This window comes from Barbus barbus (genome assembly GCF_936440315.1).
Source record: "Barbus barbus genome assembly, chromosome: 16".
In the NCBI taxonomy this organism is placed as follows: Eukaryota; Metazoa; Chordata; class Actinopteri; order Cypriniformes; family Cyprinidae; genus Barbus; species Barbus barbus.
The window spans coordinates 23,239,904-23,253,654 of NC_136744.1; the positions used below are offsets into that span (position 1 = coordinate 23,239,904).

General features: G+C 38.2%; 1 protein-coding gene across 1 annotated transcript in view; it reads right to left on the reverse strand.

The window, feature by feature from the left end:
- LOC306882037 (voltage-gated delayed rectifier potassium channel KCNH5-like) overlaps positions 1 to 13,751 on the reverse strand; it is a gene marked incomplete at both ends in the record, with an annotated part of 47,431 nt that overhangs the window by 18,073 nt on the left and 15,607 nt on the right. Inside the window, 3 exons of the mRNA XM_079436469.1 lie at positions 4,949 to 5,201; positions 5,275 to 5,474; positions 10,417 to 10,846. Coding sequence (XP_079292595.1) covers positions 4,949 to 5,201; positions 5,275 to 5,474; positions 10,417 to 10,846 — 883 coding nt within the window. The remainder of the gene's footprint in view (positions 1 to 4,948; positions 5,202 to 5,274; positions 5,475 to 10,416; positions 10,847 to 13,751) is intronic.

The following is a 13,751-nucleotide window of genomic DNA, read 5'->3' on the forward strand; positions in this document are numbered from 1 at the left end:
CAAAACTATTCACAAATGTAATAAATGTGAATGACAAACTTAAAGCTTAAGGATCATTCTTTAATTAGGTCTCATTTTTAGAACTGACAGAAAACCTGAGTGAAATAGGGCAGGAAACACTAAGAAAGCAGGATAATTGCTGCATTAGATGAATGTGGTATTATCAAAGAGGAGTGTAGTTGCCTCTACTTGTTTGAGATGCCGAAGATCAGTGGCACACTGATCTCTCCCATCACTTTCCGCAGATCCTCGGCGCCAAGAAGCTAAAATAGACCTTCAACCTTCAAGTCCCAATCCTGCACTGATTCCATAGGACGCAGAATTGCTGAACATGCAGTCACCACAAGAACAACAGACATACACCTGGACAGAGCAAAAACCTTATTTGGTTGTTTTAAAAAGAATATTTCTTGTTTTTGATGCTGAGCTCAGCATAATCTCACCACCGAGATTGCCTGTCACAGGTGTTTGTCCTGCCAATTAAAGACTTATTCCTATAGCAAAACACATTTAATTGGCTGCACATGCCAGACCAATTAAACCACAATTAGCAGCTAGGAGTGAATGCACAAATGTGCTCTAATTAACCTTTCAAAGCAAAACTGAAAAATTCTCTTTTCCTGAAAATCATTGTTCTGGCATCATTTTTATAACAAACCAAACCAATCTCGTGTCAACTCTAATAATAGGTTGCAGAGTGCAAGCACAAAAGCTGTTGAGATGCATTCGGTAGAAAGTGTTTTGAAAACTTAACCTCCATACAACTTAATACCTATTCCAAATTGATTTTCAAGCTTTATGTAAACAACATTCTGGTACAAAAAAATAAGGTGTGATTCACACGGTCAGGGTGTTTATTTTGATTCGAACACACTGTGCGCAGCAGATTTGGCCTGCAGAGACTTTATCAAGGGCTCTACTGAGAATTTGAAGACATTTGTAGTACAGCGAAGAGACCGTGGGGATTTACAGTTTATCTCAGGCAGAAGAGCAAAGCCACCAAACATGGTCTCCAAGGAGTCATGCGTTACCATGGAACTCTGTTGCCTTGGGGACAATGGAACCTATAACTTCAGGATCTAAACTGTAATACGTATATATGTAATACTGTAGCGATAGTTAGATGGAATATGCAAATGAGGCTCTGAAACCAAACAAAATATGTATAGCGCTTTTCCACTGCATGGTACGGCTCACTTTTGGGGGGGGGGGGGGGGGGGGGGGGGGGGGGGTTCCACTGGGTACAGTACCTGGTACTTTTTTCAGTACCACCTCGGCTGAGGTTCCATGTGACTGTAAACCCTACTGATCACTGATTGGCCGGAGAGAATTGTCACTACCTGCGTCATTGAACTTGAAACACAAGACCCGCTAGATTTAAATCAGCACAGCCAGCAGAGGATTGAACGCAAACCATTTTGAACGAGCGCACCTTTTTTTAACAACCAGTGGAAAAGCGCCCTTAGTTCCACAAAGAATTAAAAATTTGTAATTTACTCACTTTCATGTCATTCCAAACCTGTACTGTATGACTTTACTTTCTACTGGACAACACAAAAAATATTTTGAACAACTTTCAAGAACTTTTTTTCCATAAAAAGAAAGTCTGTGGGATCAAAAACTGTATAGACAAAAAAACACTGACTCTATCCCTGCGTCCCAATGTGCATACTATCCACCCTATCTGCCCTAAATAGTATTGAAAATTACTAATATCACATAGAATTTAGGATGGATAGTATGCACATTGGGACACATGCATCATCTTTTGTTTTCGACAAAAAGAAATTCATTCAGGTTTGGAATAGCATGATGGTCTGTAAATGATGCCAGAACCTTAATTTTGGGTGAACAATCCCTTTAAAGCAGACCCAATACGCCCCTTTTTACAAGATTTAATATAAGTCTCAGGTGTCCCCAGAATGTGTATGTGAAGTTTCAGCTCAAAGTACCCCACAGACTTTACAGCTCGTAACTCAGATACTCAAAAAACATGTTTGGTTTTGATCGCGCTGAAATCATGCATTTTAAATCATATTTGTTTAAACTTCTGATATAGGGTTTTCTGAGCGAACACATTCGAAGCATGCACACAGAAAGAGGCCGTCACGCGGCATGTGAGGCTCTTTCATGTCTTATTGCACGTAAACTGTCAAATACACACAAGTTTCTGTACAAAAACAGTCAATAATGTTTGTGATTGTAAACAGCTGGGAAAGAAATCGCATGTTTATATTAGATCTGTGTGGCAGCAGCGTAATATACGGTATATTACATCAATAAATCCGCTGCTCTCTTGTCTCCTCTGAGGCTGAGACTCTACATAGTGTTCTGTGCTCGTCAGGTGCAGCCAAAGACTGAACAGTTAGCATGCTTTGCTCGAATTTTCCCCGTGGCGTTAGAACTGGTACACCGTTGTCGCTTGCAAAAACACAAACACTTGCAGATTAAGGAGCGGATATATTATAATAAGATCCCTTTTCTATGTCACGGGGGGAGCGAAATCTTACGCACTAATTTTTTCACAAGCTTGCAGAGAAAGTCTTCCCAAAATAAGATTTACTGGGGTGTTTTTTTTCCACGTTGGTATGCATTGGGGACCCTATTATAGCACTTAAACATGGAAAAAAGTCAGATTTTCATGATATGTCACCTTTAAGTAAACAAGTAGCTTGTGGGAATGTTTTTCTTTTATTTACGCACATTTACATTTGAAGAATCCAGTGAAAATAGTTTTGAGTAAATGTGAGCCATATGGATAAATGTGACTAATGACTTAATTTCATCTCATTCGTCTCCTGCAGAACCGCTCAGCTCTACACCTCGCTAACTCCAGGAGCTCATCTTCCTCTGCCTAGACACCCACCACCCTCCTGGGCACAGAGACACTGTGGGTCCAGGCCTCCTGCAGAGCTGGAGGAGAGACAAGGCCTCAACTTAGTGGCCATTAGAGATTCATGATTAATGGTGTTATATGGTTCCATTGCTATGACGACGCAAGTGAGAATAATAATCTAATGCGATTTCAGTGAAGCAGCTGATTAAAAGTTTGAAAGTGAGATGGTGTTTTTAATGGAAGTCAGTCTAATAGCTAGAGATCCAATCAAAAACAAATTAATGATGTCAAAACGACACCAACGTCTATTATTTAAAGGGATAGTTCACCCAAAAATGAAAAAACTGTTTTTAATTACTCACCGTCATGTTGTTCCAAACACGTAAGACTTTCGTTCATCTTTGGAACACAAATTACTATCGTGAACGCGTGTCAAAGACTGACACAGAAGATAATAAATTGTTGAATAAAGTTATTTTTGTTTTCTTAGCACACAAAACATATTCCCGTAGCTTCATAAAAGTACAGAACGACTGATTATATTTTAACAATGTCCTTACTACCTTGCTGGGCCTTAAGTGGGCCTAACTTACCAAGTGGTAGTTGCGTTGCTGTCTATGCAGGGTCAGAAAGCTCTCGGATTTCATCAAGAATTTCTTAATTTGTGTTCCGAAGATGAACAAAGGTCTTACGGGTTTGGAATGACATGAGGTTGAGTAATTAATGATTAATTTTCATTTTTGGGTGAACTATCCCTTTCAATTTCTGAGAAGCATATGCTGGTTTTATTCTGTTGTGTCACAAAAATCTGCTTTTAAAATTGTTTTCATCACCATGGCAACCAAAATGCAAATCTACTCTAGCATTCAAACTCTGACAGCAAGAAAAGACAGATTTAGGCCGTGTTCACACTTGGCGTCTTTTTCGAAGCTGCCGGCGTCTGTTTTACATTATAATCCTATGGAGTAAACCGTATTTTCAAAAAAGTCCTGAGCGCTTTTTAAAACGCCACCGCCGGCGTCTTTTTCTGCAGCTCAGAGCGTTTTTTCGAGTTGAAAAAAGTTCAACTTTTCTGAAAAAAACGCCCTACGTCAAGCGCCTTTTTGACAGCTGACCAATGACAAGCGAGTAGTGAGATCTGTCGTTTCCATAACAACAAGAAGATATATAGAATATACCGCAAACCGTGCATCATCCAACCGGAGCTCCTGGACTAAATTGTTGTAAGCACCATATTGGTTCCTTCCCTGTATAATGTCGTGCACCCACAAACGTCGTTGTGAATCGACATTTTCTTTCCCGTTAACTTCAAAAGCCAACGCAACGCACTTTTTACTTTTTCTTGACATTTCTGCAGTACACAGCGCTAGGCTACTGTTGCAGCTGTTGCTATGGCAACAAAAGACGCTCTCGGCTGCTATTTGTAACAGACGCTGCCAGCTTTGTTTTTCATTAAAAAAACGCTCGTGTCAACTTTTTCTAGTCAAAAAAGACGCCAAGTGTGAACACGGCCTTACGCTAGATGAACAAATGCACTTTGTTCAGACCCTCAGTCCAAATGCATATCCAATTGTAATCTGCTCATATTTATCAAGTGTGAATGACAAATAAATAAAATCATGTGAAATACGATTTTTACAAATCTGTTTCAAGCCACATTCATATGTGGTTCGAAATCCTATTTAAATCACATTTATGGAAATCCGTTTCAGTCTGACCACTTTTTTGCTTGTCACTTTCTCACACCATGTACAAGCTAAACATGTCAGACGTTGTTGTATGAAACATACTGAAAGCTGGTGCAGAAACAATGTTGTGTTGTTGCAAAGTGCAAGTCGAGTGGAAAAATACCGTACACTGCTAGTCAGCCTGCACTCTTCTTTGAGGTTTGAAACCGATGGAGATGGCAGCACAGAATAAAGCCATGCCAACAATCTGTATTGCAAACCCTGCCACAGGACACACAACTGAACAATTGCATTATATAGACAGTCAATTTAGATCAGATTCCAATTCGATACACAAAATAATCAGAACTGCACTGGCAGTGTGAACAAAGCTGAAGTTCATAGAATGTATTAATTAGCACTTTTAAAAAGTTTTTAAACTAACCCAGTATAGCGATGACCTCGTCATCCTGGATGACCTCCAGTGACCCTGACACAACGAAGCAGAGCAGGTCCACGCTTTCACCCGCATGGAAGATGAGGTCACCGGGGGCGGAGTGTATCATCTGGAACTCCACGGCCAATGAGCGCAAGCATCCGTCACTGGCCAATCGAAACGCTGGGTGCTCATTGAACACGTTCCTGTTCAGGTGCACGCAGATGTCTGCCCGCATGTCCTTGGGGCAGATGGAGAGCACCTGTGCACAGACGAATTTTCAATTTAGTTTTTTCCACGAATAATATCAAAAACTTCAGCCGTGCAACCATCACCTTCTCTGTGTCGATGCCTTTGGACATGGACCATGTGGAGACGATGTAGTCCATCACTCTCTCACTGAGGCCTTTGGGCACCTGGTAGAGCTTGAGGAAATCCCGCACGTTATTCAGCATTTCGTGGTAACGGTTGGTGTTTGCATACATCTGCTGGAAAATGGTCGTCACATTACCGAAGATAGTGGCATAAAGGAGAGCTACAGAACAAGAGGAGGGAAAAAATGATCATGTCAGACAGATTTGAAATGAGAAAGAAAACTAACTCTGGTTACTTTTTTAGGGTCTGAATATATGGCTGACTAGAGTACTTAAATATTAAATCAATCCTTCAATCATTTAACATTAACATATTAACATATTAACATATCTGGTAACACTATAAAGCCTTTATGTATAATGCATTAGAAAAGGAGTTTAATGCATTAATAATGCCTTGTAATGCACCTTATAATGTAAATCTCATGAATAATTGTAATCACAGTTAATACATTATAAAACTTATAAATTCATTGTTACACTATGCATTTTAAATTCAGTTATAATTATTTACGACAAGATATAATGTATTACAATGCACATTATTAATAATTATTATAATGCATTACACCATTTAATAAGCCTTTATAATGCATTATACATAAAGGCTTTAAGTAAAGAGTTACCGGATATCTTTTATAAGAAAACTGAAAAATGAGTACATGTATAATGTAAACTTCTGTTACTGTTTTTATTGCCTTTCTCATGAGTTACCACGGTATCTTTGCTCCTCGTTTCTATGGCAACCTTCCCTGAAATAGCTTTCAAAATACTTCCACTCATAACCAATAAGGGAAGAGCGGGAACAGAGAAGTTAAGGGGAGGAGAAGACACAGATAGAGAGAAACAGGGACAGTAAGAGGGAGCCGGGAGGATGAAGAGTGTGAGTTAGGATGATGGGGTATTTCTTCTCTTAGTGTCTTTCTGATTCTTATTTTGGATATCAGCCATCTGAACCACCTGTACTGAGAGAAAGTAATTAGAGTCAAAGAGACCAGACATGCAACTGTGACCAAAATATTAACCTCATAAACACTCCAAAGTGTGTGTCAGTCATTTAAAGTGAAGGAATTCAGAAAGAACTTTTATTTTACGATCTGATTACTGAAATACTGTGGCTCTGTTCATGCTGTAAATTGATCAAATGTCCACCTATGTTTTTAATAGGCCACAAATCAGACTGAAAGCATCAAAACATTTTCAGTCATAAACAAATCACTCTTTTTTGTCATACCAGGATCAGTATGACTTGAGAAACAAAAATCTGTGGTGTAATTTTAACAGATACATTAAAGGTGAACCGATGGTGCAGGTAACACTTTAGAATACTGTTCCATCATTAATGAATAACTACACAAGAACACATGAGTAACGCAATATTAGCACTCTAGTAACTACTAGTAACTAACAAGAAACTCTGATTAAGGAACTAGAAAGTAATAGTGCTTAGTCGAATGTGGTAGTTCATTATTAACTAATCAATAACTATTATTTTTTCATACCTTCCTAAACTCTACTAAGAACTACTGTATACAGATTCAGAATTAATATGAATAATACATAATGTATAATTAATTCTAAAGTAAAGGTCATGGTAACCCACTAGTAATGACTCAAGTATTACCGAATTCTTCAGAAGAAATTATTAATTATTTGGATCAGTATTCTAAAGTGAAGATCATGATAACTCCCTAGTAACGACTGAAATCATTGTAAACTTTTGAGAATGTTGTGAAGCATTGGATAGTAATTATTCAGGTGTTACTACATCCTTCTAAAGCAATTACTAATTATTTGGATCAGTATTCTAAAGTGAAGATCATGATAACTCTCTAGTAATTACTGAAGTCATTGTAAACTTTTAAGGTTTTGGTTAGTAATTCATTTTGCTAGATTTGGTAACACTTAAATCATTACTAGTGGGTTACCGTGATCTTCACTTTAGAATACTGATCCAAATAATTAGTAGTTTCTTCAGAAGGATGGAGTAACACATACTATCTAAAACCTAACATATATCTCAAAAGCTTAAAATGGTGTCAGTCAATATTAGGGAGTTATGATGCTTTTCACTTTAGAATACTGATCCAAGTAGTTAGTAGTTCCTTTAGAATAATTTGATAATTCTTGAGTCATTACTAGTGGGTTACCTTGATCTTCATTTTAGAACTAATTATAAAAAAAATTGCAGTTATTGATTAGCTAATAGTGAACTACCAGTTTCAACTGAACGCTATTACTTACTAAATCAATAATCATAGTTTCTTGTTAGGTAATAGTAGTTATTACAATGTTAATAGTGCATTAGTGACTTGCTCCTGTGTAGTTATTCATTAACAAAGGATCAGTATTCTAAAGTGTTACCATGGTGCATGAGGGAGAGTCTCAGGGGAACCTGTACAAACTACCACTCATAATGAGGCCTTCTAGGACCTCACTACCACAGACACAGACACACAGGCAGACAGAGAGATCATGTGGGTAAGTCAGGAATAAAGACAGAGTAAGACAGAAGATTCAGATCTTTAGTGAAACATGGAAACAAAAGAGAAAAGATCTTGACTGAAGGATCAGTAGATGAGAACAATGTGTTCAGATAATTACAGACAGAGAAAGAGAGAATGGAGCTCTGCACTGTGTACGAGCCTCATCAAAGAGTCATCAGAACAGCTAACTACAATTATTCTTTTCATTAATTGTGTACTGCTGTTTTTATTGTGCGTGTGTGATCATCTCCCCTTGATCAAACCAAAGTGTTCTGAAGACAACATCCAGAGTAGACCAACCTGTTAGGGGCCTTGGGCTGAAAACAGCCTCGTTTCTGACCTTACACTCTTACAACTTTGCAATCTCAGAAATAATGGCATAAAAGCTGTCACTGGAGTGGCACCCTTTCAAAAGGTACTAATATGTACCTTTAAGGTAATAATATGCACTCTTTAAAGATGAATAAGGTACAAAGGTGTACCTTTTAAAAGGTTACTGCCCCAGTGACAATTTTTGTACTCTTTTCTGAGAGTGTGGCCTTAGACACATTAGAGAAATCCCTTTTTCTAACATCATGCTGACATTTGCTGTCATATGCTGGTCACACGTTTCTTGCAGTTCCTTAAAGAGCCCTACATTTCATGCATCAGTACCCACAACAGCATCAACAGTTCATTTGAGCATCCTCTTAAAGGTTCACAATGACCCATAATGACTCCTCTACCTGTGTGATGTCAAGTTAAAGAATATTACAGGTCAGGAAAACCGTTTTCTGGGTCAAAAGCAGGAAAATGCCTTATGATTCATAAGGGGGTAATGGGGGTATTTTTACAAGAAGGCAGAGAAAATTAAAATGAGTTGGAGCATAGATAGGAGGCAAGTCATATTAGAGTCAACTAAAACAAAAACAAAAAATGCAATAAGGCAAAATCTCTTGCGATCATTTATTTGATCAGAAATATTAATAATTATTTTTACATTTAAAATTAAAATCTGTTTTAATTAATCAGCCACTTCTCCAGTCTTTAGTGTCACCTGATCCTTCAAAAATCATTCTAATATTCTGATTTGCAGCTAAAGAAAAAATAATTATTAATTAATCTTAAAGGTTTTAGTTTCACTTTAGAACATTTTAATGCATCTTTGCTAAATAAAACCATTAAGCTCTTCAAAAAAAATATTACTGACACCTTAAACCTTTGATCTGTATTGAACATTTTTTTAAATATAATTAAAAATGTGACCCTGGACCACAAAACCAGTCATAAGTGTCAGTTTTTCGAAATTGAGATTTATACATCATCTGAAAGCTTTCCATTGATGTATGGTTTGTTGGGATAGGACAATATTTGGCTGAGATACAACTATTTGAAAATCTGGAATCTGAGGGTGCAAAAAAATCTAAATATTGAGAACATTGCCTTTAAAGTTGTCCAAATGAAGTTCTTAGCCATGCATATTACTAATTAAAAGTTAAGTTTTAATATATTTATGGTAGGAAATTTACAAAATATCTTCATGGAACATGATCTTTACTTAATATACTAATTATTTTTGGCATAAAAAAAAATCTATAATTTTGACCCATACAATGTATTTTTGGCTATTGCTTCAAATATACCCCAGCGACTCAAGACTGGTTTTGTGGTCCAGGGTCACATATATATATAAAAATAACCACACACACACACACACACACACACACACACACACACACACACACACACACACACACACACACACACATATATATATATACACATGTGCAAAAGTCTTAGGCCACTAGTATTACATTAACTAGTATAAGTTAAAAAATGTTTTCAAGTAAGCTATTTCTATCTTTTGCTGTAGTGTCAGTAGTTTACATTTCCAAACATTCATTTTGCCATTAATTATAATAATCCAGTGAGATTTTTTTGCACAAGGAGTCTGACAACAGCCAGCGCTCCACACAGAGATCTGATCTCATCATCATCCAGTCTGTCTGGAATAACATGAAGAAACAGAACAAACTGAGACAGACTAAATCGAGAAGAACTGTGGCAACGTCTCTTATAAAATTAACCTTATAAACGTGTATCCTTAAAACATGGTTGAGGCCCATGAGAGTGCATGGGGGTCAGTGGGGTTTCTATGTGTGTTTAGGCGGGTCAGCACTCACACATGCTAGTAATTATGATCGCATCTTTATTTAGTCTCCAGAGTGACACCTCACCACACACACAGATCTGGAGAAGGACATTAACAATGACTGGCCTCGTTCCTTCATTCTGGCCAGTTATATGTCCCTCTCTCCACCGATCTCTCTCTATTACTGTCTCAGAGTTATTTCTGAAGGAGATGCACTAGAAGCAAAGCACTGCTGTCTGGATGACAGATGGGCCAGATGAGATTAGTCTGAGTTATTCTGACAGAGGAGAGAATAAACAGACAAAAGAGCAAAGTAGCAAGAAAGGAACAGAAAAGAGACCCCGTTTAACCTGGCATTAAGATTTACTTTGGCTGATTCGATGTCCTAGTTGAAAATGACAATCTATCTACCCTGATCATCTGTGATCAGATGACTTAACCAAGACAGGTCTGAAAAATAAGACATGAAAGAAGACAAGCACTCACATCCGACCATCATCATGGCCACAGAGAAGATCTTCTCTCCGTCTGTAGTTGGCGCGATGTTTCCGAAGCCAATCGTGGTCAGGCTGGTCATGGTGAAATATAGTGAAGTTATATACAGAGAGTCTTTCCCAGGGCCACCCTCCCATTGGCCAGTTCCACTGGCATTGTACCGATACGGGGATCCAATGCTGGTGGCTAATTGGTAGAGCCAGCTGTCAGTCTTGATGGTGTTTGTTTGTTCATCAATGACCTCGTAATCTCCAATGCTGTACCATATGCAGGCAAGCCAGTGGGCCACCAATCCAAACACACAGACCAGTAACACGAGCACAGCTGCACCGTACTCCAGATAGTGGTCCAGTTTACGCGCAACACGACCCAATCGAAGCAGCCGAATCACCTTCAGAGAACTGAACAAGCTGCTGATGCCCTGGAAAAATGAAAAATAAATTATAGACAGTAACATTTAGTATCTACTCTAACATAATCTAATATACGCTATACCTTTAAGCTGTTGTATATATAGTATAGCCAATATATATTTATTTATTTATTTATTTATTTGGGGTGGGAATCTTCAGGCACTTCACGATCCGATCCGATTCTGGGAGTCACGATCCGATTCCAAAACGATTCTTGATCTACAATTTTTTTCCCCAATTAATTCTTCTGCTGTGCAAATACATTTTTACAACTTTACATCTTAACCAAAATCGCAGTTTCTATACTTTTTGTTTATAGTTGGAATCTCTGTGTGTCAGTAGCCTACTGCGATCTTAAAAGTAAGGTTGTGAATTTTGGTTTCATGATTCAATTCAATTATGATTATCATTATCAACTCAATATCAATATATATAAAGCATATCTAAAGTAAAACACGGCAGGTGGAAGCACACACTGTCAAGCAATGTGCACGTGTCTCACAGCACAAATTCTGTGCAATGAAGCAGAGGTGGGACCAAGTCATTGTTTTGCAAGTCACAAGTAGACAAGTCCCAAGTCAAGTCCCGAGTCAAAATAGGCAAGTCCAAGTCGAGTTGCAAGTCCTCAACTTTTAGCTTCAAGTCTTAAACAAGTCATTAGTGCTCTTTGCCCAAATTAGTGTCTCAGTATTAATTACCATATCAGATTTATAGTAATTTATATCAGGAAGTCGGGTAGAATATGTTTTACATAGTTTAATTTCATGTGAGATGGGTGCCCTTAGTAAAACTACTCAAGTTCAATTTAGGGATTGTGCCAAAATAGGACAAGCAGTGATAAAAGTGACAAGCAGTGATAAAAACTATTTTATTAGTAACAGAATAGCAAAGACAACCTAAGACCCACGGGGAAGTTGTGGCCTAATGGTTAGAGAGTCGGACTCGTAATCCAAAGGTTGCGGGTTCGAGTCTCCGGCCGGCAGGAATTGTAGGTGGGGGGAGTGAATGTCCAGCGCCCTCTCCACCCTCAATACCACGACCTTGAGCAAGGCACCGAACCCCCAACTGCTCCCCGGGCGCTGCAGCATAAAATGGCTGCCCACTGCTCCGGGTGTGTGTTCACGGTGTGTGTGTGTGTTCACTGCTGTGTGTGTGCACGTTGGATGGGTTAAATGCAGAGCACGAATTCCGAGTATGGGTCACCATACTTGGCTGAATGTCACTTCACTCACTTCACTTCACTAATTTCATAGAAATAACAGCTGCAATAGTTTGCATGTGTGAATAAGAAGAATATATGCGTCTAGGTGTTATATCTAAGCCAATGAGCCATTATTTGGAACCTCAATGAAACAGATTTAGAAACATGTGAGCAGAAACGCAGAAAGAACTAGAAGAAATAACTTCTACTAAACTTTACATGTCAAAGGAAACCTGCAATATGGATGCAGACAAACTCATGAAGACATGCAGTCCTTCAAAAATGCTACCATTCCTTATATCTAACAGTAACAAAGACAAAATGTTATACATTAAATGTTAAGTTTATAATATGCATAGTTGATCGCTAAATTTAGGGGCTATGTGCTATAGAGACTGATTTACAACACGTGAATTCAATTATTTATCCCGAAAGAAATAAAAGTGAAATGAGTGCCTGGTGAAGAGGGAGAAAAATTTTGTATATTTATAGTTATATATAGACGACAATTCACAAATCATTTTGTTAAAGAAACACTTCTTCAAATTATATTTTAAACGATCATTAGGCCAAGTGCCGCTTTTTTTTCTTAATTATAACTCAATTTTTTGCAATGATTAATTTTAAATCTAGCTTAAATCAAGGTTTATCTAATAATTATTTTGCACCAAACTTTAAACCTTTAAAAATAAGCAGGTTTACATTTTAACCCATCATTTTGATCCTGGATTTAAATAGCCTATTGCTCCGTGTGTCTGCTGGGCAGCGATCAAACAGGCAGGGCAGCGCTTTTCACGAGCGGAGATCGCTACTAGACGAATCATGTCATTTTCTTTTTTATTTTCTTATCTCGGTTATTTTGTCGTAAGTTATGCTATTACTCCATTAATTTATACTAGCATATACTGTATATCAAGCGCTCCCTAAACGCAGTCTCTGGCTTACCCGTCTAGAGTGATAATAATGACGCGAGTCGAGTCTCAAGTCTTCTTTAACTATGTCAAGTCGAGTCGCAAGTCATCAAATTTGGAACTCATGTGACTGGAGTCCACACCCCTGCAGTGAAGCCCGCCGCGTCTCTAGCGCGCACACGTGCCATATGCGGGGAAAGACAAGCTCAGAATCGATTCTGAATTGTTGAAGAGAGAATCGCGATGCATATATATATAGGCTATATATGAAGAGTTCATTTGCAAAAACAGTTAACTCTTAATCTGTCTGGTTAAATCATTCTTCCATTGTTATTTCCAACAAAGACACTTAAATACACCATTGAAAATATTATTTGGCACACAGCAATTGGACGCTACATTGTGAAACAAGCGCAATTCAAACTTTTAAGTTCACTGAACACACTCTTTAAAGTCCTAATTCCACAAAATAAAATTCTGCAAACAGTTTTTTTAAATTTCGGAGCAGGTGAGCTGAGCCAAGACGACAGAAAGAAGGTGCGAAAGCGGTTGGACATCAGAATCACTTTGCGGGGAGAACGCTCTGTTCTCCCACATGATCCAACAACATTAAAAGGTCTCTGAAAATTTGATGTCAGGCAGCACTTTAGTCCTTCCACTGCATAAAAACATTACCATTCGGTCCAGCCTGACCTAGTGTGACCATCTGAAGCATCACCTTTCATTTAAAGTGCAAATTCAGTTCCAGACATGCAGTGGAAGATTAGAGTGAGCAGAAATGACCAACAATGCAGCCTGCTA